The sequence below is a fragment of the Vigna umbellata genome, chromosome 9 (assembly GCF_029865625.1).
Source record: "Vigna umbellata cultivar VRB3 chromosome 9, Vumbellata_1.0, whole genome shotgun sequence".
NCBI lineage: Eukaryota > Viridiplantae > Streptophyta > Magnoliopsida > Fabales > Fabaceae > Vigna > Vigna umbellata.
In genome coordinates, this window is record NC_142173.1 from 42,722,143 (window position 1) to 42,746,047 (window position 23,905).

The 23,905-nt window shown below is 33.5% G+C and overlaps 2 protein-coding genes and 1 pseudogene across 2 annotated transcripts; 2 read left to right on the forward strand and 1 right to left on the reverse strand.

Moving 5' to 3' along the window:
- Positions 1-960: 960 nt before the first annotated feature.
- On the reverse strand, positions 961-3,194 carry LOC124848458 (WAT1-related protein At1g68170-like). Its single transcript, XM_088098100.1, has 7 exons — positions 2,980-3,194; positions 2,792-2,854; positions 2,597-2,713; positions 2,045-2,288; positions 1,622-1,780; positions 1,327-1,478; positions 961-1,247 (listed from the first exon to the last, which is right to left on the reverse strand). The coding sequence occupies exons 1-7, from the start codon at positions 3,192-3,194 to the stop codon at positions 1,019-1,021; spliced, it is 1,179 nt and encodes a 392-aa protein (XP_087954226.1). The 3' UTR covers positions 961-1,018.
- A 2,079-nt stretch (positions 3,195-5,273) lies between these two features.
- On the forward strand, positions 5,274-5,872 carry LOC148193611 (peroxisomal and mitochondrial division factor 2 pseudogene; annotated as a pseudogene).
- Positions 5,873-7,750: 1,878 nt separating this feature from the next.
- On the forward strand, positions 7,751-23,681 carry LOC124848460 (WAT1-related protein At1g68170-like). Its single transcript, XM_088099761.1, has 7 exons — positions 7,751-7,969; positions 8,065-8,127; positions 8,216-8,332; positions 14,891-15,149; positions 15,382-15,540; positions 23,132-23,283; positions 23,366-23,681. Exons 1-7 carry the CDS (start codon positions 7,794-7,796, stop codon positions 23,529-23,531), a joined length of 1,092 nt encoding a protein of 363 aa, XP_087955887.1. The 5' UTR covers positions 7,751-7,793; the 3' UTR covers positions 23,532-23,681.
- The last annotated feature ends 224 nt before the right edge of the window (positions 23,682-23,905 follow it).

The window sequence follows — 23,905 nt, forward strand, 5'->3', positions numbered from 1 at the left end:
TACCTAAATATTATAAATAAACTTAATCTTGTTAAAAATATTTAATAAAAATATAAATTTTAATAAAAATATTTGTATAACATTTATATAAAAATTAAATTTTGATTTAATTTGGGGTGAGACAAAATTGTTTAATTTTTTTAAAAATTTAGGATTAAATGGAGATAAAATAAAAATACAGGAATCAAATTGAGATGACTGTAATGACACATGACAATGACACATGCATTCTAATATCACAGTATCATTACCACATGACAAAATGTCACTTTGACATGTGGCAAAGTTTAATTTTTTAGAAATAAAATATAAAAAAATAAAAATATTTAAAAAAACTACAAACTAATACCTGACACCTTCTTTAAATGTGTTAGTACATGTAAGTACCTGATTAAATTAATTTTTCAAATATAGAGACTCTTAACCTTTTATAAAATTTATTTTAGCAAGTATAATTTCAAGGCTTGCTCTTGTGTAAAGTTATGCTATAAAATTTATTCCTAGTATAACGTTATTCCAATTGTGTACATTCTAGATGCTGATTGTTGTTTGCCTGGGATTATTTCCATTTATTTGGTATCATCTATGTTTTTGTTATTATGATAGTTAGTCCACCCATCATAATTTTATCATTTTGGAATAATGACTATTGGAATAATTTTTCATCTTGATGTTCAAATCCTTTATCATATCACATTATTACTTTCTAAGGCAATTTACTTTGGATTTCTTTAACTTTTACTGCATAATTGAAATACTAACAGACAAATTTTCTTTTATTGTTTCTCCAAAAGTTTTGATGTCCTACTAAAAGTAAGGAAAATATCATATGAATATAGTCCCATTTAAATGTGAATTTCTGTAAGGCTTTCCCATAAAACAAAGTAATAAACATACAATACAACACATGTATTTGATGCGCATAAAGTGCTCGTAAGAATTGCTAACTGAAATGTTTGAAATCTCACACAAATTACTCAATTTCTCCAACTGGGTCGACCCAAGTGGTGTTGAATTTTCACTCAGGATTGGTTGATATAGTTGATGGTGAACAGGAAGTAACACTTGCTACAATCTTGTTGTCTTTATCACTTTGCCAGCTTGCTAAAGATGGATTGGTAAAGTGGATTGTTTCACATTGAACAGAGTCTTTTGAGAACTCCTCGTTCTGCTTCATCTGTGTTTCCTTGCTTTTTCCCCACAGCAGCAGGTACAATCCCCCCACAACCACCACTGATCCTGTAACACTGCACAGCATTCACACTTTAAGTGAAAAACTTGAAGGTTCTCATACAATTTCACAGCTAATTTAGTTGTTTAATTCACCTTCCAAGGTTGGGACATTCATCTAGTATCAAAGGCTCGAGAAGGGTCACAATCACCACCATTAGAGGACTAAAAGCAGACGCAAATAGTGGTCCCTTCCTTCGCACACACCACGCTAAAAGGGTGTAACACACTCCAGAGGCCAAAATTCCCTGCAAAACAATAAATATAGCAACCGGTTATACCTTGTAATTAACTTCATTTTAACCATGCAATATTTTGGTTGTATGTGTGTGCTGGTCATGGCAAAGCAGAGTGTTTAGAAAGCATAAAAAGCAAATATTTAATCAGTTACCGCAGAAACTGCTGTTAAGAGCCTAAAGTTCCAACCAATTTTCCACTTGCTCCAATCTCTCTCCGTAAAGAGAACAAATGAAACGGATTGGATTGAGGCTGTTGAAGATGTCATAGCCGCAATTGAGTAGTGCCACGGAAATTTCTCGCTCATCTTTGTCTGCGACAAAATCCAATTTCTGACTAAGTTTAGGCAAAAAAGTTGTCTGAATTTGGAGAGATTTAGGATGTCTTTAAAATGTAAAGGTTTTGGTAATGTTATTAAGAAACACTCTTGGTGTGTTCAGACTCATTTGATTATTGATCCTGAAAGTAACTGTTCTAAAATCTGTAGATTTGCATTTGTATCATAATGCTATTGTACTTTTTAACACACTTTTTGTAAAATCTCCAGAATGCTATTGAAGGCTATTATGAGTTGAACCTGGATTATCAACCACACTGAGTAACTCAAAGCGGCTCCAAAGGCTAGTATGCAGCCCCACAAGAGAGAACCTGTGGGGGAACCATCTGGTGATGGTGCATGGTGCAACAAGCCAATATGTGATGACCAAAGGCATAGCTTTCTTCCTTTGTAGAAAGTGAGGATCATGGCACCACCAATTCCTGTTAAAGTTCCCACCAACTTGGCCATGCCACCTGCTGTTCCAAGATTTGCCTTCTCAAGTCTGCATAATTTAGCAGGGATGGGGATTGTGATCCCCACCATTTGATCAAATGCTAGTCATCATAAACCTTTCTATTCGGTATAATTTGTTCAAAATTGAAAATCACCATTGAAAAACATTAAACAACTTGAATACGGTTGAGTAAGTGTTATTTGTACTGATTTCTGATTATAATTGAAGATTTTCACAGTATAGTCTGCAAAATAAATAAATAAATATATATATATATATATATAGTTTTTTTTTAAAATTTTTTTCTTCTGAACTAGAAGTTTATTGTTTGATATGCAAGGTTACATGGAGCGTACCCGAGAGAAATAGACATAAGGTAGGTGACACCAGGGACGAGATTCAACATGGCTGAAACATATACTGCAGACGTCAAGGCCAACGATTTAACGTAGAGACCTTGTAGTAAGGATCCCCTGAAAAAGTGTAAATCATCATCTTACATATTTTGGTTAAATTCTATATTAAATGAATCAGGGCATTAGAAATTTTACCCAAATAACCCACAGAGAAAACCTTGGAATGCAACTTTCCCAGTAACATCTTGCAGATGTTTCCTGGTGAAACACGTATCAAAATAAAAGTAGATAGATTCAAAATAACATTAGCTTTTATTACTACATAAGATTATGTTATGTGCATGGGAAATGAAACTAACTGTTTTTGGTTCCTAACTCTTAACTTATTAGAGAAACACCTTTCAACGATGAGAGCTAGGGGAACAATGAAGGCACTAGCAAAGATGAATCGGTAGGCAATAAGAATACTTAAGCTCATTCCATCATCTGCTACTATCTTTAACATGATATTCACCACTGCATATAGAGTCTGGAGCAGTATCATTAACAGTACAGCCTTCACATTACCTGTGCCTTCAACTTTGTTTAAATCATCCATATTCCAGCACCTATCACCAATATGCAATTTTCCAAAGTATGCAATACTTGGTGAAGCAATGCAGCATGAATAAGAATAAGTATCAGCTTCTGATCCCACTTTTGTGTTCACAATACTAAACTTTTGCTAGTGTTATTCAAATTAAATAATGGGCAACAGATCTGTGAACTTCTTTTATGCAGAGAATATGTTATCTTAGAAAAATGCCCCTTTGCTATATCTTGCAGACATGCAGTTTAGCTTTGATAAGGAGACAAAATGAGTTCAACTTGTGGGAGTTTTTATTTGTTTTTGGTCCCTTCCTTTACATTTTAAAGTCTTTTATAAATTTTATTATATTTTTTAATATCTTTATTTGCAACACCTGATGACGTATGGTTGCCTTTTAGAAAGTTCCAAAAGGTCTGCAGGCGAGAGTTGTTGAAGTTATAACTCCTACGAAGTTTCTATGATGCCCTTCGTCTTGAGCACTGGTTAATCACTGATTTCATAATCTTTCAAAACAAATTAGGCAAAAGAACCGAAATATACTTCGCATCTTGGTTTTAATTCAAAGTTTGTATTTGCCTATAGTTTTGAATTATATCTTATGGGCTTTTGCTTCCTGTACCCTATCATTTTCATCTTACACCCTATCAATTTATTTAATTTCCACTTTTGCCCCTGTTTGGAAGTTTGTTCTGGAAAATGTAATCCGGAAATAGAAAATATATTCTAAGATTTTATTTCTGAAAAAGAAAAATATTTTTCTGATTTTTTTTTAGAATTGTCTTTTTGATTTTTTTTTTTGAATTTAACTTTCGGAATTTATTTTCAGGACAATGAGCTACGTCTTCCGGAAAGAAAAAAAAATAACTTACCTCTTACTTTTGTTTTAAAATTATTTAAAAAGACGAAGTTACCTCTAAAGCTTAATAATATTTTTGTCCTTATATCTGTAATAATAATTCAATCTATAGATTTTGACTGAATATGATGTTTATATTTAAAAAGGAGAAACTGAGATTTATTAATATAGTTACTGATTTTGCGTGTTTATTGTCCACGCAGGAGCAAGGGAGGAATAGCTTTAATCTTTCAACTTCTCTCATAGGTGTTGATGTAGAGTGAATGTACGTAAAAGTCACTTAGACCACGAACTACATAAATAAAGGAAACGATAAGAGTAAAAACTCATAAGAAAAACTACCAAGAATATTTTTAGGATTTTAATTCTGCACTCCTCTTTGAAGTAATTTTCTCTTCTAGGCTTTAATTAGCATGATTCTAAATCACTATGCATACTCCACTCACGATTCCATCCATTCCATTGCATCAAATCCATCTTATCCGTTCTGCGCGATCCGTTTTGCATCAAAATGCAAAACTGGATTTGATGCAATGATACTGTGTTTTATTTGGTTCATATCCTCAAACACCGGTCACTAGTAGAAAAGTAACATTCTATAACGATACTTATAATGATGGATGAAAATAATTCGTTATAATAGGTTAATCGGGTGGCAAAATTGTAATAAATTTAAGATATTATAACGTAATTATGAAAATCAGTCAATAGGCAATGCGGTGGCAAACTTGTAAATAATTTTAAAACGTATTATAACGGAGTTATGAATATAAGTTATAATATATAATACGGTGACAAACTTGTAAATAAGTTCTAAATCTATTATAATGGAGATATAGATTTTTGTTATAATTTCTCTAAGAGATTTCACTTTTCAAAACCTAATGACTTATTCCTTCTTTCTCAACGCCACACTTTCTTCAGACTGAAACCCCAACTCGTAGGGGCACCGTCACCTTTCTCGATTGTAATGAGCCACATCTTCATTCAACATTTCTCTCTCGCGAGAAACACTCTCATTTCGACAGATTTACTCATTTCACCCTCGCGAGCAGCTGAAGCTTCTCACTCTCTCGAGAGTTCTTAAGCCGTAAGTCTCCATTTCTCTTCACAAATATGCATTTTCGCTTCACTCATCATCCAACCACATCTACTGCTAGGGTTTCTCACATACCTTCATCTTTTTCGCCTTTACCTTCGATTCCACCGATTGAAACATCATTTTCTACATTTCCACCGATTATAATCACATTCTACCGATTATAATCCCTTTCCACCGATTAAACGTTGATTTGAAGGATGTTGTTGCGGCAAAGGTTATCGCGGCGAGGGCAGCAGACCTGGAGACGGACGTGGCGAGGCTACAGTACGATTTGATATCGGAGATGACTGCCTCGGAGGAGGTGAGGGCGGATGCTTCTGAATTGAGGAAGGATTTAGGGGAGAAGGAGTCGTTGGTTGACTCTCTAGAGAAGGAGCTAACAGCTTTGAAGAAGGTGAAGGCAGAGGGTGCTGTTAGGGTTAGGGATTTGGAGAGAAAGATTGGAGTTCTAGAAACCAAGGAAATTGAGGAAAGGAACAAGAGGATTAGGTTTGAGGAGGAGATGAGAGATAGGGTTGATGAAAAGGAGAAGGAGATCAATGGTTTCAAACAGAAGTTGGTGGAATTGGAGAAGGTTACTGCTGAGAAAAAAAATCTGAGTTGGAAGAATTGGTTAAGCAAAAATTGAAGTTGGAGGAGGCACTTAGAGAATCTGAGGAGAAAGTAGCGGCTTTTGAGAGAGCAATATATAACAATTGGTCGCCCATGTTATCAGGTTATAAAAAGTAAATGGTAATACATTTAACACTTGCTCTCTCAAAAGCTGCTACTTTCTCCTCAGATTCTCTAAGTGCCTCCTCCAACTTCAATTTTTGCTTAACCAATTCTTCCAACTCAGATTTTTTTCTCAGCAGTAACCTTCTCCAATTCCACCAACTTCTGTTTGAAACCATTGATCTCCTTCTCCTTTTCATCAACCCTATCTCTCATCTCCTCCTCAAACCTAATCCTCTTGTTCCTTTCCTCAATTTCCTTGGTTTCCAGAACTCCAATCTTTCTCTCCAAATCCCTAACCCTAACCGCACCCTCTGCCTTCACCTTCTTCAAAGCTGTCAGCTCCTTCTCTAGAGACTCAACCAACGACTCCTTCTCCCCTAAATCCTTCCTCAATTCCGAAGCATCCGCCCTCGCCTCCTCTGAGGCAATCATCTCCGACGATATCAAATCGTACTGTAGCCTCGCCACGTCCGTCTCCAGGTCCGCTGCCCTCACCGCGATAACCTCTGCCGCAACAACATCCTTCAAATCAACGTTTAATCGGTGGAAAAGGATTATAATCGGTAGAATGTGATTATAATCGGTGGAAATGTAGAAAATGATGTTTCAATCGATGGAATCATAGGTAAAGGCGAAAAAGATGAAGGTATGTGAGAAACCCTAACAGTAGATGTGGTTGGATGATGAGTGAAGCGAAAATGCATATTTTGTGAAGAGAAATGGAGACTTACAGCTTAAGAACTCTCGAGAGAGTGAGAAGCTTCAGCTGCTCGCGAGGGTGAAATGAGTAAATCTGTCGAAATGAGAGTGTTTCTCGCGAGAGAGAAATGTTGAATGAAGATGTGGCTCATTACAATCGAGAAAGGTGACGGTGCCCCTACGAGTTGGGGTTTCAGTCTGAAGAAAGTGTGGCGTTGAGAAAGAAGGAATAAGTCATTAGGTTTTGAAAAGTGAAATCTCTTAGAGAAATTATAACAAAAATCTATATCTCCGTTATAATAGATTTAGAACTTATTTACAAGTTTGTCACCGTATTATATATTATAACTGATATTCATAATTCCGTTATAATACGTTTTAAAATTATTTACAAGTTTGTCACCGCATTGTCTATTACGACTGATTTTTATAACTACGTTATAATATCTTAAATTTATTACAATTTTGCCACCCGATCAACCTATTATAACGGATTATTTTCATCCATCATAATAGGTATTGTTATAGAATGTTACTTTTCTACTAGTGACCTTTTTTTTGTGTTTCACCTAAATTTGTTACCCATCTCTCCTAAAACAGATTGATATATTAGGATTCATATTTTCAATCCTAAACTTGAGAATTTTTATTTTAATAAAAGTTGTATAATTTTTATTTTATTTCTTTATCTTTATATCTAATACAATAAACCCATATGTAAATTATTTAAGGTATAATAGAATTGAATAAGTGCTTTTTAGAATAGAGATAAATAAAAAGAAACAGTGTAATATTTTATTAAATTTTCATATTTTCAGATCAAAACATGTATTATATATATATACCTCCTTTCAAAAGATATTATTAATTATATATATTTTTTATTTTTATTCTTTTATTAAATCTTGTATTTTATAAATTTATATTATTAGTTTTTTTCTCTTTCGTTAACATAAATAGTATGGGTGTACCATTGAAGGCAGAGGGTCTGAGCACATTAAAAAATGGTATGATTTTATAATGATTTATGGTGTGTGGTCCACCCTTGTGTTCCAAAGGCATTGAGAAGCTCAATTGAAACTTTATGTAGCATTTACAAAACCACAGAGGTTCACCTGTGTACAGAAACCAAGGCAATTCAGAAACCATAAAAAAATAAGTTTGTCTTGTGATATAATTAACAAAAACACATTGAGCTTTGGTTTGTTTTGACACCATATTCATAAACAAGAGAATGGTTCATAAGTTGAAAGCATACATTCTAATGGTGTTTGTGCAGATTGCATATGCAGCTGTTAACATCATCTACAAGCTAGCCATAAACGATGGAATGAGCATGAGGGTAGTCACTGCCTATCGTCTGCTTTTTGCATCGCTTTTCACTGTTCCCGTCGCTCTTATATATGATAGGTTCTTCATTGCTTTGCCTTTTCTTTCTTTTACTTTCTCACCTCATCAATCTTACAATGTTTTAGACAATATTGCCGAATTGCTTTTTCCATCAGGAACAATAGCTCAAAGATTACTTCCAAGGTGCTTTTCTTGGGATTCCTCTGTGGATTGTTTGGGTATGCTGCTCATTCTTCATATAAGTGATTTCACTTTCATATATGTAAACGATGCTGATATATATATATGATTATTTTTTTTTTTCAGAGGAAGTTTATTCAGTAACCTTTACCTTGTGGCGATGGATTTGACATCAGCATCGTTTATGTTGGCTATGATCAATCTTACTCCTGGCATTACCTTCATTATGGCCTTATCCTGCGGGTATGCTCATACCTATCTTCTTCTCAGATCTTCTTACTATTTTTAAACAAAGTATTGATATAATAAAGATGAGCATTGCATAAGAAACATATATTATAAATCTCATACGTCCAGAATTAGATTTTTATAATTAGATAACTTAAGCAGTGCTAGAAATTGTGCCTTTGCTATCCTCGGAGTTCATCAATTTTCTCCAGATATCCGTTCTACAAATTTGGTTTGCACCCTAAAGCTGACATTCTAAACAATGATTGATAGAAGAGAAGCACATCTATTACCGATTCTAGAAAATTATTATACTTCAAAGGGTTTCCTCCAATTGAGATTCTCAAAATTCTGAAAAATATGCTTATGGTGTTGCATTTCAATACTACACAGAAATATTGAAATGTAACTTAAATTTTAGAATAATGTAGAAAGTCTAAGATATGAGATAAGTATCGAGAATATTCTACATAATAAAAAATTTAGAACATTGCATATGGTTTTAGTTAGGATTTTCTAGAATAATCATATGGGTGAAATGGGGTCTATAAATACTCATGTACACTACCATTTGATGTAAGAAAACATCTAAAACAACATATTCCAACTATAAAATACACTTCTTCAAATATTACTTTTACATTCTACTATCTCAACATTTTCTCCATCATATCAACTTCAAAATACTAATCGTGGTACTAGATAAATTCAAGGGCTTTATATGCTTTTTAACAAGCAATTGATAACACAATCTTTCCAAGAATAAAACAAGCTTGGACTATAACACGAGGAGTTTCAAGGAAATGATGAGGTACATAATGTTAAACTTCATTCTCTAAGACAAGAGTTTGAATTAATAAGAATGAAAGAATCCGAGACCATTAAAGACTATTATTCTAGAATAAAAGAAATAATTATTCAGGTGAGAGCCTATGTGCAAAATATTCTTGACAAAAGAATTATTGACAAAATTTTAATTTCTATTTTCCAAAAATATGATACAGTAGCAACCGTGATTGAACAAACAAAAGATTTACTTACATTGTCAATAACACAACTAATGAACTCTCTTGGAGTTTATGAACAAAGATTGAAAATGTATGAAGAAGACTCAGTAAAAAATGTCTTTTCAATCAAAACTAAAATTATAGTCTCATAATAAAGAATATGAAGAAAATAAAACTTGGTCAATTTCTAGAAACTAAAATAGGAGAAATTTCTATAAATAAAAGAAATTCTAGAAGCTTCTTTATGACCTGTCAAGAAAAAGACAAGTCACTTGGAAAAAGATTGTTGACATCATGAAAAATCTCAATGTTAGTACTGCATGAAATTTGGTCACATGACGAAGTATTGTCGTAATAAAAATAAGCATTAAATAAACTTTACGAAGAACATAATAACGAGTAAAGCCTATTCTATGCTAATAAAGAATCTCCCAGCAGAGAAGGAAACTAGTACTTGGTGTTGGCTACAAAATCAATGACAAGTACACCGGTCGTAGTGTAGCAAGTGATATTGTTATCTCCCAAGGGACTTATGCAATACTTGACAACTCTCGTAATTCACAACTTAATTATAGACAAAGATAACAAAAACACAAGAAACTCATTTTGTTTTTTTATCAAACAATTTATGTATAAGGAAATGTAACATAGAGTATTTACAATTTGTTAAGACTAGAATTTATCCACTTCATTCTTATGTATTAACGAACACCTCAATTCCATATTCAAGTCAAAATCAACTCACTAATATACTTAAATCCTATCCCTAGTGACTTTGAGCCTATTATAACTCATCAAGTTCCAATCCCTTGAATCCTCAACAAGTAATCATGCATTAAGTTCAAAAGTCTTAAGATTACTAATAAGTCATGTTCTATCCCTAGATACAAGTTTCATCAGGTATCCAATTTCAATTCTATGTTCAAGTCATATTTCCCAATACATCAAAAGCCACAAATCAAGCATGGAACCAATCCACATCAAGCATTAAGCATGGGAATTGAATACTAACATGAATTGGAAAAGCATATGTTATTAACAACAAAAAATTACATAAGAGTTTCATGTTTTAAAACTATTCTAAAAAAATAGGAATGACCCTTTGTGGTGGACAACTTAGGGTTCTACAAATTAAAGAGATAAGGAAAAAATAGAAACCAAAGAGCAGATGCAAGCCCTCTCCCAAGGTTCTTGGCAGTTGCTCCATGTTCCAATTGTGCCTCCCCTCACATCAACACCTTCAATTCATAGCCTATTTTCCTCTTCAACTCCCAAAAGGGGGAAAAGCTCCATGGATGAAGGAGGAAACCGAAGGAGGATAGGGAGAACTTCCTAACACTTCAAGCAACCTCCAAAAGCCTCTCCCAAGCACCTTAGGTGATTCTATTTGTGTAAAAATAAAGAATAATGAAAACCCTTGCAAACACATGATTAAATACCCATTTTCGTGTATCACAGTTGGCAGATTCGCCTAACAGCTTCATTCTCGCCCAATGAGGCCTAAAAATTGATGCTCTCTTACTTGTAACTCGTTAGGCGAGCCAAATTTTTTTCTAGCGACTCGAATATTGTACGTTTGGTTGATCATTTTCGCCATCGAACAACTACCTTACTTAATGAGTCGTTCTAGCACCCAATGGTGATTTTTTGGTCGTCTAGGGGCGGTCCATGACAATATAACCTTACAGGTGAGTCTTTTCTTCATGTTTGCAGCTTTGAGTGCAATTCTAGAGCCCTTGAAGTGGGTATTTATCTAAAAATAATTGTGTTTTATACAATCATGCTTTCTTGAGTTACAATTTGTTTTCCTAATTGATTTCTATTTTCTTATTTCACACACTCAAAAAAAGATTAGAGGTAGAACAAACATATACTATGAAGGAGTTTATTTATTCATGAAACTATACATACAAAAACATTTTAAATCAACAATTATTGCTTGGATTGTGGATGCATCAATCAGATGGCCAAAGATCAAAGCATCTTCAAAGACATTGATAAATTTGTCAATGTCAAAGTTCGGTTGGAAAATGACACCGCAATGGAGTCTCAAGGCAAAGGAACTATCATGATGGAGACAAAGAAAGATACTAAATTCATTAAGGATGTTTTACTAGTTCTTAATTTTAAAGAGAATCTTTTAAGTATTGACCAAATGATGGAGAATTGATATTACCTTCACTTTGAGAAAGATACATGCAAAATTTATGATAGTAGAAGGTTAGAAATTGGCCAAATAAAAATGGAAAACATAAATAAAAGTTTTCTTATAAGCTTCGAACTTGAAACTAGTACTGCCATGAAGATTATGACTTTGGTATTGGAGATTTGGCCACTTGAACATACTTGCCTTAAAGCTTCTATATCATAAAAACATGGTGAGATATCTTCCATGCTTGATGGAGAATAATGAATCATGTGAAGGATGCATCCTCCGTAGACAACACTGATTACCATTTTCTCTAGGAAAAACATGGATAACAAAAGCCTTACTAGAGATGATATATACTGATATTTGTGGACTGGTAAAGAAGCCTTCACATCACAACAACAGGTATTTCATCGTCTTCATTGATGACTTCTACAAAATGACAAGGTTTTATTTCTTAAAGAAAAAGTCAAAAGTCTTTTGAGTATTCAAGAAATTCAAGGCTTTTGTTAAGAAACAAAGTGAAAAGCAAATAAAAGTACTTTAAAGTGATCATGGCAAGGAGTACACATCTTCCGAGTTTGAAAAATTTTGCAAAGATGAAGGCATAAAGTGACAACTTACAATTACATATACTCAACAACACAATCATGTGTCAAAGAGAAATAATCACACAATCATGGAGACAGCAAGATCGATGTCGAAGAAAGGACTATCAAATACATTCTAGGCTAAAGCAATCTACACTACAGTCCACCTACTCAACAAATGTTCTACTAAAGAAGTTCAAGACAAGACTCCAATTGAAGCTTGGAGCGGGAAGAAACCATAAGCTAAACATCTCAGAGTATTTGGATCTATTTGCTATATTCACATTCCATATTAAAAGAGACACAAACTGGAAGATAAAGATCGTACAAGGTATCTTCTTGGGATACAATACACAATAAAAATGATACAAAGTCTATAATCTTCAGACAAGGAAGCTAACTATCAACAAGGAAATTGAAGTAGATGAAAATGCTACTTGAAACTAGGAAGAATAACAAATTGAGAGGAAGACAATCTGCATGCCCATCAATCAATCCACTACAAGCTAAGAAGATAACAATGTACCACAATCTCTTGCAACTACAACATTAATTCAAGATCAAGAAGAATCATCACTTGAATTTATTTCGAGGCGAGTCAGAGCTCTCGTTGACATATATGAATCTTGCAACTTGGCCATACTAGAGCCTACAAGCTTTGAAGAGGCCGCAAAACAAGAAGTATGGGTTAAGGAAATGAAGGAAGAAAATCAAATTGTAGATATTTTCACAAAGGTGTTACCAAGACCAAATTATTGAGCACTATGTTTGGAGTTACCGATATTGCATCAAAGAAGAGTATTAAAGTGTAATGCAAATTCTTAAACAATATGGAAAAGCTTAAGATAAAAGTATTGAAATGTAATGAAAATTCTAGAACTAAGGTAAGAGGTAAATATCAAGGACATTCTACACAAGCAAAAATCCAGAGCATTCCATATAAGTGGTTGTAGTTAGGATTTTCTAGAATAATCATGTTGGTGAAATGAGGTCTATAAATACCCTTGTATACTACCATTTAACGTAAGACAACATCTAAGACACAACACATTTCAACTACCAAATGCATTTCTTCTAACTACTACTTTCACATTTTACTATCTTTACATTTTTTTTCTATCTTATCAACACTTTCCTTTCACAAACTCAAAATATTATCATCTTTGAAGCTAACTTAAAACATATAATAGTTCATTTCAATCCCAGTTTCACCTCTTCAACATCTTTTTTTGTTATTGGTCTCACAACGTTTGGTATTCCTTCAATTATAGTCAAATACATGAAAGGTATTGGGTCTCCTTGTCACATATATGTACATGACCAATTACCTTTTCTAGTTAAGTGAAAAGTTAGTTTTTTTTTCCGCTTTACTTTAGTTTAACCTATTCTCCTCATCTAGTATATCTAACTTATCTTTTACATGATAGCGTGTTTTATTTGGTTCACATCCTCATACACCTTTTTATTCCATAACAGTCCATCAAGCATTTCGTTTTCTCCTTTAGGCTGACAATACTATTTAACTTATAGTTATTCGAAATCGAGAAACATATGATCGAAGAATTCCCATGTATTCAAGTTTATCAATTATTAATATTTTTCACTTCTTGTTTTTCTTTATTATTTTTATCTATTTTATAAAAAATACATATTTTATTTTAATTTTGTAATATTTGAGAAGACATAATAGTTGGAAACAATTAGTCTTCTTATATTAAAATAAAATTGAAATTGGTATGAAAAAAACTTCTCATTGGTTTTGATTTCTTATTTTAAGTAAATTTTAGAGTCTAGAAGCTTATTATTAAGAAGTGGACTTTAAGCCTAAGTCAACTCCACAAAATCGTTTGTAAGGTGAGGTGACTTGTAAGGTGGGATTTACACCCACTTATGTACTATAAATTGGCCTTATCTCTACTTGAAGTATATACATCTCGAGCGTGAGACTAAACATTAATGGGTGAGTGGTCCGATAGCTAGTAGAACAATATGTCTACATAAATCTCGCTAGGATAGACTCTAACTTAACTCTTATGTCATATTAAGAAGTGGACTTTAAGCCTAACTCAACCCCACAAAACTGACTTGTAAGGTGATATTTATGTCCACTTATATACTATAAATTAGTCTTATCTCTAGTCGATGTGAAACTAATCGATATGAGACTTCCAACGATTACTATATAAAAACATAATAACCAAATAGATAATTCATAATGTTAGTCTCACCAATAATCCTGAAGTCATCTTTACTTTTACTTGAACTCCCCTCTAAATATCTTTTGTTGTTGTATTAGTGTTGAGAATGTACTTTTTTTTTAACAATATTGCTTTCATGTACATGGCCTTTGCAAACCCATTTCCGGAGATGAATGTTTTATCAATAGTATTGGGAATGCTTACAAAATCACTCCATTTGCATATAATAATAATATACAAAGATTGCCCAGAATGACTTTGAATGTTTGTAATCCATTATAATTTTTCTTTTGCCTATATATTATATTAACATTTGATGTAGTATTTTAATTGCGAATTCGGTTTAAATACCATACACCTTAATTATGCACGACAAACGCAACAAACTAATATGAATTAAAATATTCTAAACCTAATTACTTCATGAACTAAAATGATGAAATGTTGTGAAAAGATACCTTTTGTAGTAAATAACACCCCATATTAAGTTTTAGAGTTGATATGCATTAATTAAAATGTTTGAATAAAATTTTATACTCTCGTAATTTCTATATGAATTTACGATATGTTGGGCACTGTGATTTTAATTTATACTAGTACTTTAGCGAAATTAAGTTTTGATTATATAGATTGGAAAAGTTAAATCTGGAAGTAGCAGAAGGGAGGGCAAAGGTGATAGGCAGCATAATTGGAATTAGTGGGGCAATGTTTGTGACCTTCGTGAAAGGCACCGAAATTAATATCTGTTCGTTTAAAATCAACCTTATGCATACACATCAGAACCAAAATGGGCATGCATCATCACCCACTCAGTTTCGAAATAAGTTGTTGGGAGTTCCGTTGGCCATTATCAGCTGCTGCTTTTATTCTCTCTGGTTCATCCTTCAGGTAATAGAATCTTCTTTCTTATCAGTTATTATTAACACAACCACATAATTAATTTGTTAACCAAATTTTTTATATTATATATATATATATATATATATATATATATATATATATATATATATATATATAGTCATTATAGACAACAACATTAACTTTGATGTAAAAACACACATAATGGTTTTTAATTCCTTGTTTGAGTAGTGTTAATTACTTTTTTGTGATGCGTCATAAGGCTAAAATGAATGAAGAATACCCAAGTTCAAATTCAAGCACAGCTTTAATGAACACAATGGGAGCACTGCAGGCCACCATTTTCACTCTCTGTGTCGACAGAGATTGGAACCAGTGGAAGCTGGGTTTCAATATCAGGCTTCTGACTGCAGCTTATTCGGTATGATCCTAATTTACGATTTCATATTCTAAGTATAAAAGTGTGGTTTTTCAGAACTTTTCTAATGAAAAAGACTATTTTCGCAGAGAATTTTTCTGGATTACTTCTAACCTGCATTATAAACAGGACTATAACACACACTTTGAAAATTAAATGCATATATATAGAGAGAGGTCATTTATAATTTAAAATATAAACCCGCAGGAATGAATTTTTCTCTTTAGATTGACTGAAGTTTTTTATATTTGTGTAAATTTTGAAGCTAATGAATTAAAAGTGTTACGGGAATGAATTTTGTTTATCTCTAAAATATTTTTTACCTTTTAAAATTTGAAATCTTAAAATAAGGGAAATTTTTATAAAATATAAATTCATTAGTTTTATTTCTTTTAAAAATTTAGAATCATTACCTATAACTTTAACATTTTAGAAAAAATAAATAATATTTACTTTTAGAATTAAAAAATAGTAAAACTTACATGTGTACGATTACTTAGGTTTATTTAGTGTAGTCTTCAACAAGATCGATCTCGAGTTTCATCATCTCTATATTAAAACTGCATTAAAATTTAACATATATAAGTTATTAAAGTAAAACCCCGTTGACTTTAAAAAAATTAAAAATTCTTAAAAAATTGCATTAATTTGTCTGTCTTTTAACAAACACTAGTGATACATGTTATATATATATATACACCAAGGTAAATGGAAAAATATGTATTCCTTTCAAAAAGTACTCCACTCCTAGTATTCATTACTTGCAATCTCATATAGTCATGTCATAGAAGCAATTATTGTAAAAGAGATACAATAAACGACAAATAAAAAAAAAAGTAAAGTAATGATAATTTAGACAAACATATACAATTTTCATATTACAATATGTATAAAAAATGTGACAACTAGTCAAAACAACAATTTTCATTTGTTGTCATGAATATAACTTAGACTCAATTATCCAAATTTATGCATCCACTCAGACACAAAATCTAGTTTTGTCATGTAAAATGAAATCTTCAGTGTTACAATTCTAATAATGATATCTGGTTCTTTCTTATCATAACAAAATGAGTTCACTTATAATATAAAAGAAATGGAATCTACGATCCAAGACCAACTATAGGAATCTCTTTCTCTCTTTACCACCTAAACTCTTTTCTCTGTATAAGTTTGAGAGTCTAGTAGAGTGAAAGATAACTTCCCATGAGTATTTCTAGTCAATACATAACACTAGGCTTACTTGTCATACCTCCCCTCTTTAGGAATAGTATGACCATACAACCAATCACAACATCTAAACAACATAATCACATTCATTTTTATTTTGGAAACACCTCCTTGAAACATTTTCCTCCTCATTCATATATCCATCAATCCTCATTCTCATATGTATTCTTTGTATTTTAACATTTAGCCCATACTCTATTCAAATAAACTTCAAACACTATCCACCACACACGTACACTCATATACTCATTTCATCACATTTACATGTTTTACATTTTATATCACACCATAATTAGAGAGCAAGAAAGAATTAGCGAGAATAATCTTGAGTCATACGTATCACATTATGACCTGCATACAACTCAGGAGTGAAAATAACTAAAAGAAAACAATAAAAATTTACTTTGTGTTGAATGAGTGGTTATGTAAAATTAAAATCAAAGAGAGAAAGTTTGTAGAGAGAACCTTAGTTTTGATAAATATTGAAGTTTCCTAATATAACTTTTTTATTATTAAAATATTCTAGTGTTTTTTTTTCTAAAAAAAAACTACCTTTTCGCCTAGTCATTTTCTTGGTTCTTTAGATTTAGATTTAGATTTAGAGAAAAAAAAGAGAAAATGTTACAAAAATACCAGAAAAGCTGTTGATTTTAAGAACTATATGTTGTAAAAGCTGACAAAAATAAAATAAAGATCACGAACAATATATTTCCTGAGGCGTGTAGATCACTGTCCTTAAGGACTTATCCGCGGTGTATTGCACAAGCCCCCCAGGATACAACAGGAACTTCTCAGAATTTCTGAGGATCTCAAAACTAGCAAGGATTTCTTAGAGAGAATAAATAAACCCAGAATATTTTAAGGAATAAAAGACAAGAGAGAAAACAAAAGAATTATTAGAGAATGAGAGGAAGAGAAGAGTGTGAAAAGATGTGTCTTTGAAATGGATGAAAGTGCTCTATTTATAGAGTGAGAAACCAAAGAAGATTTCCCCAAGGCCCAAAGCTAACGGGAAAATCCCATGCCTTACGGTTTCCACGTTGCTCTATTTACTGAGTGAATCCCGAGTCTTGTGCATCAAAAATATGAACGTTGCACAAAAAGAAACGTTGGCAGCCGAGATATTTGGAAGCACGAAAGCTGCAGAGAACGTGCATGTTAAAACATGAGATGTTTTGCAATATCGAAACTGCTTTTATAACAATCCCCCACATATTGCAAAATATATATACAAACGAAAGAGAAGAAATTATTCTGGGTTTCATAAGATGTATTGCATCAGAGCTGGTATAGCAAGCTATATGAACCAGTCCTAGATTGAGAAACTTAACACATAGTGTAGTTGGTATAGCATGCTATATGAACCAAAGACACTTGAGTGTGTTAGAGGTTTATTAATCACAGTACACCTCCATAATCCTTGCTGTTATCGCTGTGATGCGCTTATTAGGCCATGCGCGTGCCTGGTATTCATGAGTGCTCTAGAGATCATGCCAAGATCTCATGCAAGCGGCCCCACTTGACACTCATATAGGTGATTTCATCAAGTGTATGCTGCAAGTCATACACCACCCGTAAGAGATATGAAGATCATTAAAAACTTTGTTTAATTACAAAGTTTAACCTCTCAATAATGCAGTCTCTAGCACTTTCACACACACCATAGGAATGGACATATTTGATTTGAAATCAAATTAGTGCTATCAGAACTAACAAATGACTTGGTTTTACCCATATGAACCTTTTTCATGGGATCTCCAATCACAAAGGTTGGGTTACCATCACTTGTTTGTTTGCTAGTGGCTTAAGTCCCATTCCCCTTGATGTTTCTAAGATCATATTTCTTCCCAAGGGTTTTGTCAGAGGATCTGCTAGATTCCGTTCTGACTTCACATAGTCAATGGAAATAGTTCCACTCTTTTGCAGCTACTTCACCAAATTATGTCTCAATTGAATATGTCTATTCTTTCCATTGTAATTCTTGTTTTTAGCTATAGCTATTGCCGATTGGCAATCACAGTGTATTGACACCGATGTGGTGGTTTCATTCCTAGTGAAATGTTTGCTAAGAAGTTTTTCAACCACTCGGCCTCACTTCCAGTCATCTCAAGAGCGACAAACTTAGATTCCATTGTTGATCTTGCAATAATAGTTTGTCTGGAAGATCTCCATGTAATCGCACCACCCCCTAGTGTGAATACATAACCACTAGTTGATTTTGTCTCATCTGAATCAGAGATTCAGTTAGCATCACTATACCCTTCTAGTACAGCGGGAAATCCACTATATTCAATGGCATAATCCATTGAACCTCTTAAGCATCTCATAAGCCTGAAAAGTGCATCCCAATGTTCTTGATTTGGACATTGAGTGTACCTACTTAGTCTACCTACTGCATAAGCAATATCGGGTCTAGAAAAGCTCATCAAGTGCAGTAAGCTCCCAATTATCTGGGATACTGAGGCTGAGATAATGATTCTCCTCTATTTTTTATTAATTTAGAGTTAGCATCATAAGGGGTACTCACGGGTTTGAAATCATAATACCCAAACTTCTTAAGAAGTTTCTCAATGTATTGTTCTTGGGATAGTAATATACTATCTCCCTTCCTTATGATTCTAACACCTAAAATTACGTTGGCTTCACCCATGTTTTTCATTTCAAAGTTCGATCCTAGAAATAATTTAGTTCTAGTAACAATTTCATTGCATGTACCAAAAATTAACATGTCATCCACATACAAACATATAATGACACAATCACCATTTTCAAATTTAGAGTACACACATTTATCAGCATCATTAGGTGAAAAACCATCACATAACAATACATTATCTAGTTTTTCATGCCACTGTTTTGGTGCTTGTTTCAATCCATACAAATATTTTAAAAGTTTACATACCTTATTCTCTTGACCAGGTACAACACACCCTTCAGGTTGAGTCATATAAATTTCCTCTTCTAAATCACCATTTAGAAAGGTAGTTTTAACATCCATCTGGTGTATCACTAGCTTATGGATTGCTGCTAAAGCTAACAGAACTCGAATAGAGGAAATCCTAGTCATAGGGGCAAAAGTATCAAAGTAATCTATGTTGGGTTTTTGAGTAAAACCTTTTGCTACTAATCTTGCCTTATACTTCTCTATAGATCCATCAGGATAATACTTTTTCTTAAAGATCCACTTACAACCAATGGGTTTTGCTCCTTTAGGCAAATCTACTAAGGTCCAAGTATTATTTTTCTGAATTGATTCAATTTCAGTCTTAATGGCTTTATCCCACTGTTTTGCATCAGGAGCACTAATGCCTTCTACAAAGTTACTTGGATCATTATCAACTAGATAGGTATAGAAATCATTACCAAATGAAGTTTCCTCCCTCTGTCTTTTACTTCTTCTTAATTCCTCACACATGGCATCACTATTATTATTATTTTCTATAGGTTGAGACGTCTCACTAACCTTTAAAGGAAAAACATGTTCAAAAAACTCAGCATTTTTCGTCTCCATTATAGAATTTCTTTCAAGTATATCACTTTTAAGAACTAGAAACCTATAGGCAGCACTATGTTCAGCATAGCCTAAGAACATACAATCAGAGGTTTTAGAGCCTATTTTCCTTTTCTTAGGATCGGGTAACATCACCTTAGCTAGGCACCCCCACACTCTTAAATATTTAAGGTTAGGTTGATAACCTCTCCACAGCTCATACGGAGTTTTACCAGTTTTCTTATGAGGTATTCTATTTTGTAAAAAACACGCAGTAAGCAAGGCTTCTCCCCAAAGGTTATCAGGTGCATTAGAACTAATAAGCATAGCATTCATCATCTCCTTAAGAGTTCTATTCTTTCTCTCAGCTACTCCATTAGACTCAGGTGAATATGGTGGAGTTACCTCATGGATGATACCTTCTTTAACATAATAGTCATTAAATAACACATACTCACCACCTCTATCTGATCTAATCCTCTTAATTTTCTTATTTAATTGATTTTCTACTTCTGCTTTATAGGTAAGAAAGACATCAAAGGCTTCATCTTTATGTTTGATTAAGTATACTTTGGTGTATCTAGAATAATCATCTATAAAGGTCACAAAATAATTTTTACCTCCTCTAGACATTGTTTGTTTCAAATCAGCTAGATCAGTATGAATTAACCCTAACAATTCAGTTTGATGTTCTACAACAAAACATGTTTTCTTTGTTATTTTAGATTCTACACATATATCACACTTACTACTCTGTTTATCATGCATATTAATTAATCCTAGTCGTTGTAATTTCATAACATAGGAAGAATTTAAATGCCCTAATCTAGCATGCCATATATCATATGAGTCAATAATATAAGCAGAAGAAGATGATTCATTAATATTTTCAGAAATGTTAAGTACAAAGAGGCCTTGATCACAATATCCCTTCCCCACAAAAACATTATTTTTTGTCATTACAATCTTGTCAGACTCGAATGACACTTTAACCCCCACTTTTCCCAGTAGTGCTACAGAGATTAAATTAACTCTTATTGATGGCACATGTAACACATCACTCAAGGCCAGAGTCTTTCCAGATCTGAGTTTGAGAAGAACTTTCCCTTTTCCCAGAACAGGAGTGGTCCTGGAATCACCGAGGTAAACGTGTTCTTCTCCATCCCCTACACTAGTGTAAGAGGTAAAAGCACTTATGTTTGCACAGATATGCCTAGTAGCACCAGAGTCTACCACCCACTTGCTCACATTGGTCATCAGATTTACTTGAGAAACGACCGCAGCAATAATGTCATCTCCTTCGACTATATTAGCCTTAGGAGGATTGTCATTTCTTACTCTACGTCTGCACTGCGGTGCATGATGGCCCGGCTTCCCACATACGAAGCAATTTCCTTTCTTCTTAAAGGTGGGGTTAGATGTGTTGGGGCAAAATTTTCGAAAATTATTTTTCTTATTGTGATCAGGTTTGTGTTCGTACCTTTTTGGAGCAGGTTTGTCTTCTACCATGTTTGCTTTTGCAGACAATGCTTTGGCCCTCACAGCAGCACATTCTTTCCTGTTGGTATCTTCAATAATTATGTGAGTGATCAGCTCTGAAAGTGACATTTGCTTGTGCCTATGTTTTAGTTGTTGCTTGTAATCAGTCCAGGAAGGCGGCAGTTTCTCGATCAGAAGCTCTGAAACAAACTCATCTGGAAGAAGAACGTTCTCCGCTTTGATATCTTCGAGTAGCTTGTGGTACTCATTAATTTGCGACTTTATGTCCTTATCTTCAACCATTTCCTAGCGATAGTAATTCCCAATGATGAATCTTTGCCTAACTATATCTTTAGCAGTGTATTTGAAAATCAACGAATCCCAAATTTCTTTTGCTTCCTTATAGGAACAATATACATCGAACAAATCGTTAGAGTGCACTAAGTAAAGTATGACGACATACCTTGTTTGCATGAACCCAATCTTCAACTTGTTTTGAATTTGAAGGGGGACTGGAGTCGGGTTTTGAAGATGAAAGAGCAAAAGCGACTCCGTACATGTCTAAGAGGGTTGACACGCGTTCTTGCCAGCGCCGGAAATTCTGACCAAAGAAGACTTCAATTTTTGATACATCCGGGAAAGGTTTTGCGAAGACCGTCTGAGTTCCGGAAACACTATTCTAATTCTCCGGGATTGAGTTGTTGTTGTTGTCAGCCATAAGTCCTTAAGATTGTTGTAAAAGCTGACAAAAATAAAATAAAGATCACGAACAATATATTTCCTGAGGCGTGTAGATCACTGTCCTTAAGGACTTATCCGTGGTGTATTGCGCAAGCCCCCCAGGATACAACAGGAACTTCTCAGAATTTCTGAGGATCTCAAAACTAGCAAGGATCTCTTAGAGAGAATAAATAAACCAAGAATATTTTAAGGAATAAAAGACAAAAGAGAAAACAAAAGAATTATTAGAGAATGAGAGGAAGAGAAGAGTGTGAAAAGATGTGTCTTTGAAATGGATGAAAGTGCTCTATTTATAGAGTGAGAAACCAAAAAAGATTGGCCCAAGGCCCAAAGCTAACGGGAAAATCCCATGCCTTACGGTTTTCACGTTGCTCTATTTACAAGTGAATCCCGAGTCTTGTGCATCAAAAATATGAACGTTGCACAAAAAGAAACGTTGGCAGCCGAGATATTTGGAAGCACGAAAGCTGCAGAGAACGTGCATGCAGAGAACGTGCATGCAGAGAACGTGCATGCAGAGAACGTGCATGTTAAAACATGAGATATTTTGCAATATCGAAACTGCTTTTATAACACTATATTCATAGAAAGAAAAAGGAGCAAGAAACTTTGAAAAATATAAATGGTATGTGAGAAATTGAAGTGTTTACGCAGGGAATTGTGGCCTCTGGAATAATGGTTGTGATCATTGCCTGGTGCATAAAGAGGAGAGGTCCCCTATTTGTGTCTATTTTCAGTCCTCTACAGCTTGTGCTAGTGGATATAGCAGCATATTTTATGTTAGATGAGAAATTATATGTAGGAAGGTATTTTCTAAATCTTACATTACTTTCTGTCTTCCATGTTCATGATTTGATATGATTAATCTAATTTGGTTAAGTTGAACAGTGTGGTTGGAGCAGTGATGATCGTGTGCGGTCTATACGTGGTGCTTTGGGGTAAAGCCCAAGAATTGAAAAAGAAGTCTGAATTAGTGTCATTGGAAAACACAACAAGAAGAGAGTTCGAAAATGTTGAGGTTGTAAGCTTACCACCTAGGTCACAACAACCATGAATGTTGCTCTTCACGATCAGAGACTACTTACAGGAAAATAAGCATATTTTGTTCTTTTCTTCAGGCGTTGTTTCTGTCTTGGTTTTCTCAATACATTTTATGATTGATTAACGTATTCAACTTAAAAGCAGTTAATATTAATCAAAAGATTTTAACACCTAATTGAGAGATTTTTTTTAAAAGTGTCATATTATCATTTATTAATTTTTTCTATTCCATTTTGTTTTTTTTGTTGATCTTTTTAGTTCTCTTTTAAATTATCTTTTGTATTTCTGGTGTTTATCTTGTATTATTGGTTCTTTGACTATATTATTACGTAGGTAGGCATAGAAACACACAATACATATTTATTGTATGCTTTTTCAGGTAAAGGC

Coding starts and splice junctions, on each gene's coding strand:
- LOC124848460 (XM_088099761.1), top strand. CDS start 7,794: ATGGTTCATAAGTTGAAAGCATACATTCTAATGGTGTTTGTGCAGATT. Junction 8,128..8,215: donor TTCCTCTGTGGATTGTTTGG/GTATGCTGCTCA, acceptor TTTTTTTTTCAG/AGGAAGTTTATTCAGTAACC. Junction 8,333..14,890: donor ATTATGGCCTTATCCTGCGG/GTATGCTCATAC, acceptor TTGATTATATAG/ATTGGAAAAGTTAAATCTGG.
- LOC124848458 (XM_088098100.1), bottom strand. CDS start 3,194: ATGGATGATTTAAACAAAGTTGAAGGCACAGGTAATGTGAAGGCTGTA. Junction 2,855..2,979: donor GAAAGGTGTTTCTCTAATAA/GTTAAGAGTTAG, acceptor GTGTTTCACCAG/GAAACATCTGCAAGATGTTA. Junction 2,289..2,596: donor CTTATGTCTATTTCTCTCGG/GTACGCTCCATG, acceptor TAAATTATGCAG/ACTTGAGAAGGCAAATCTTG.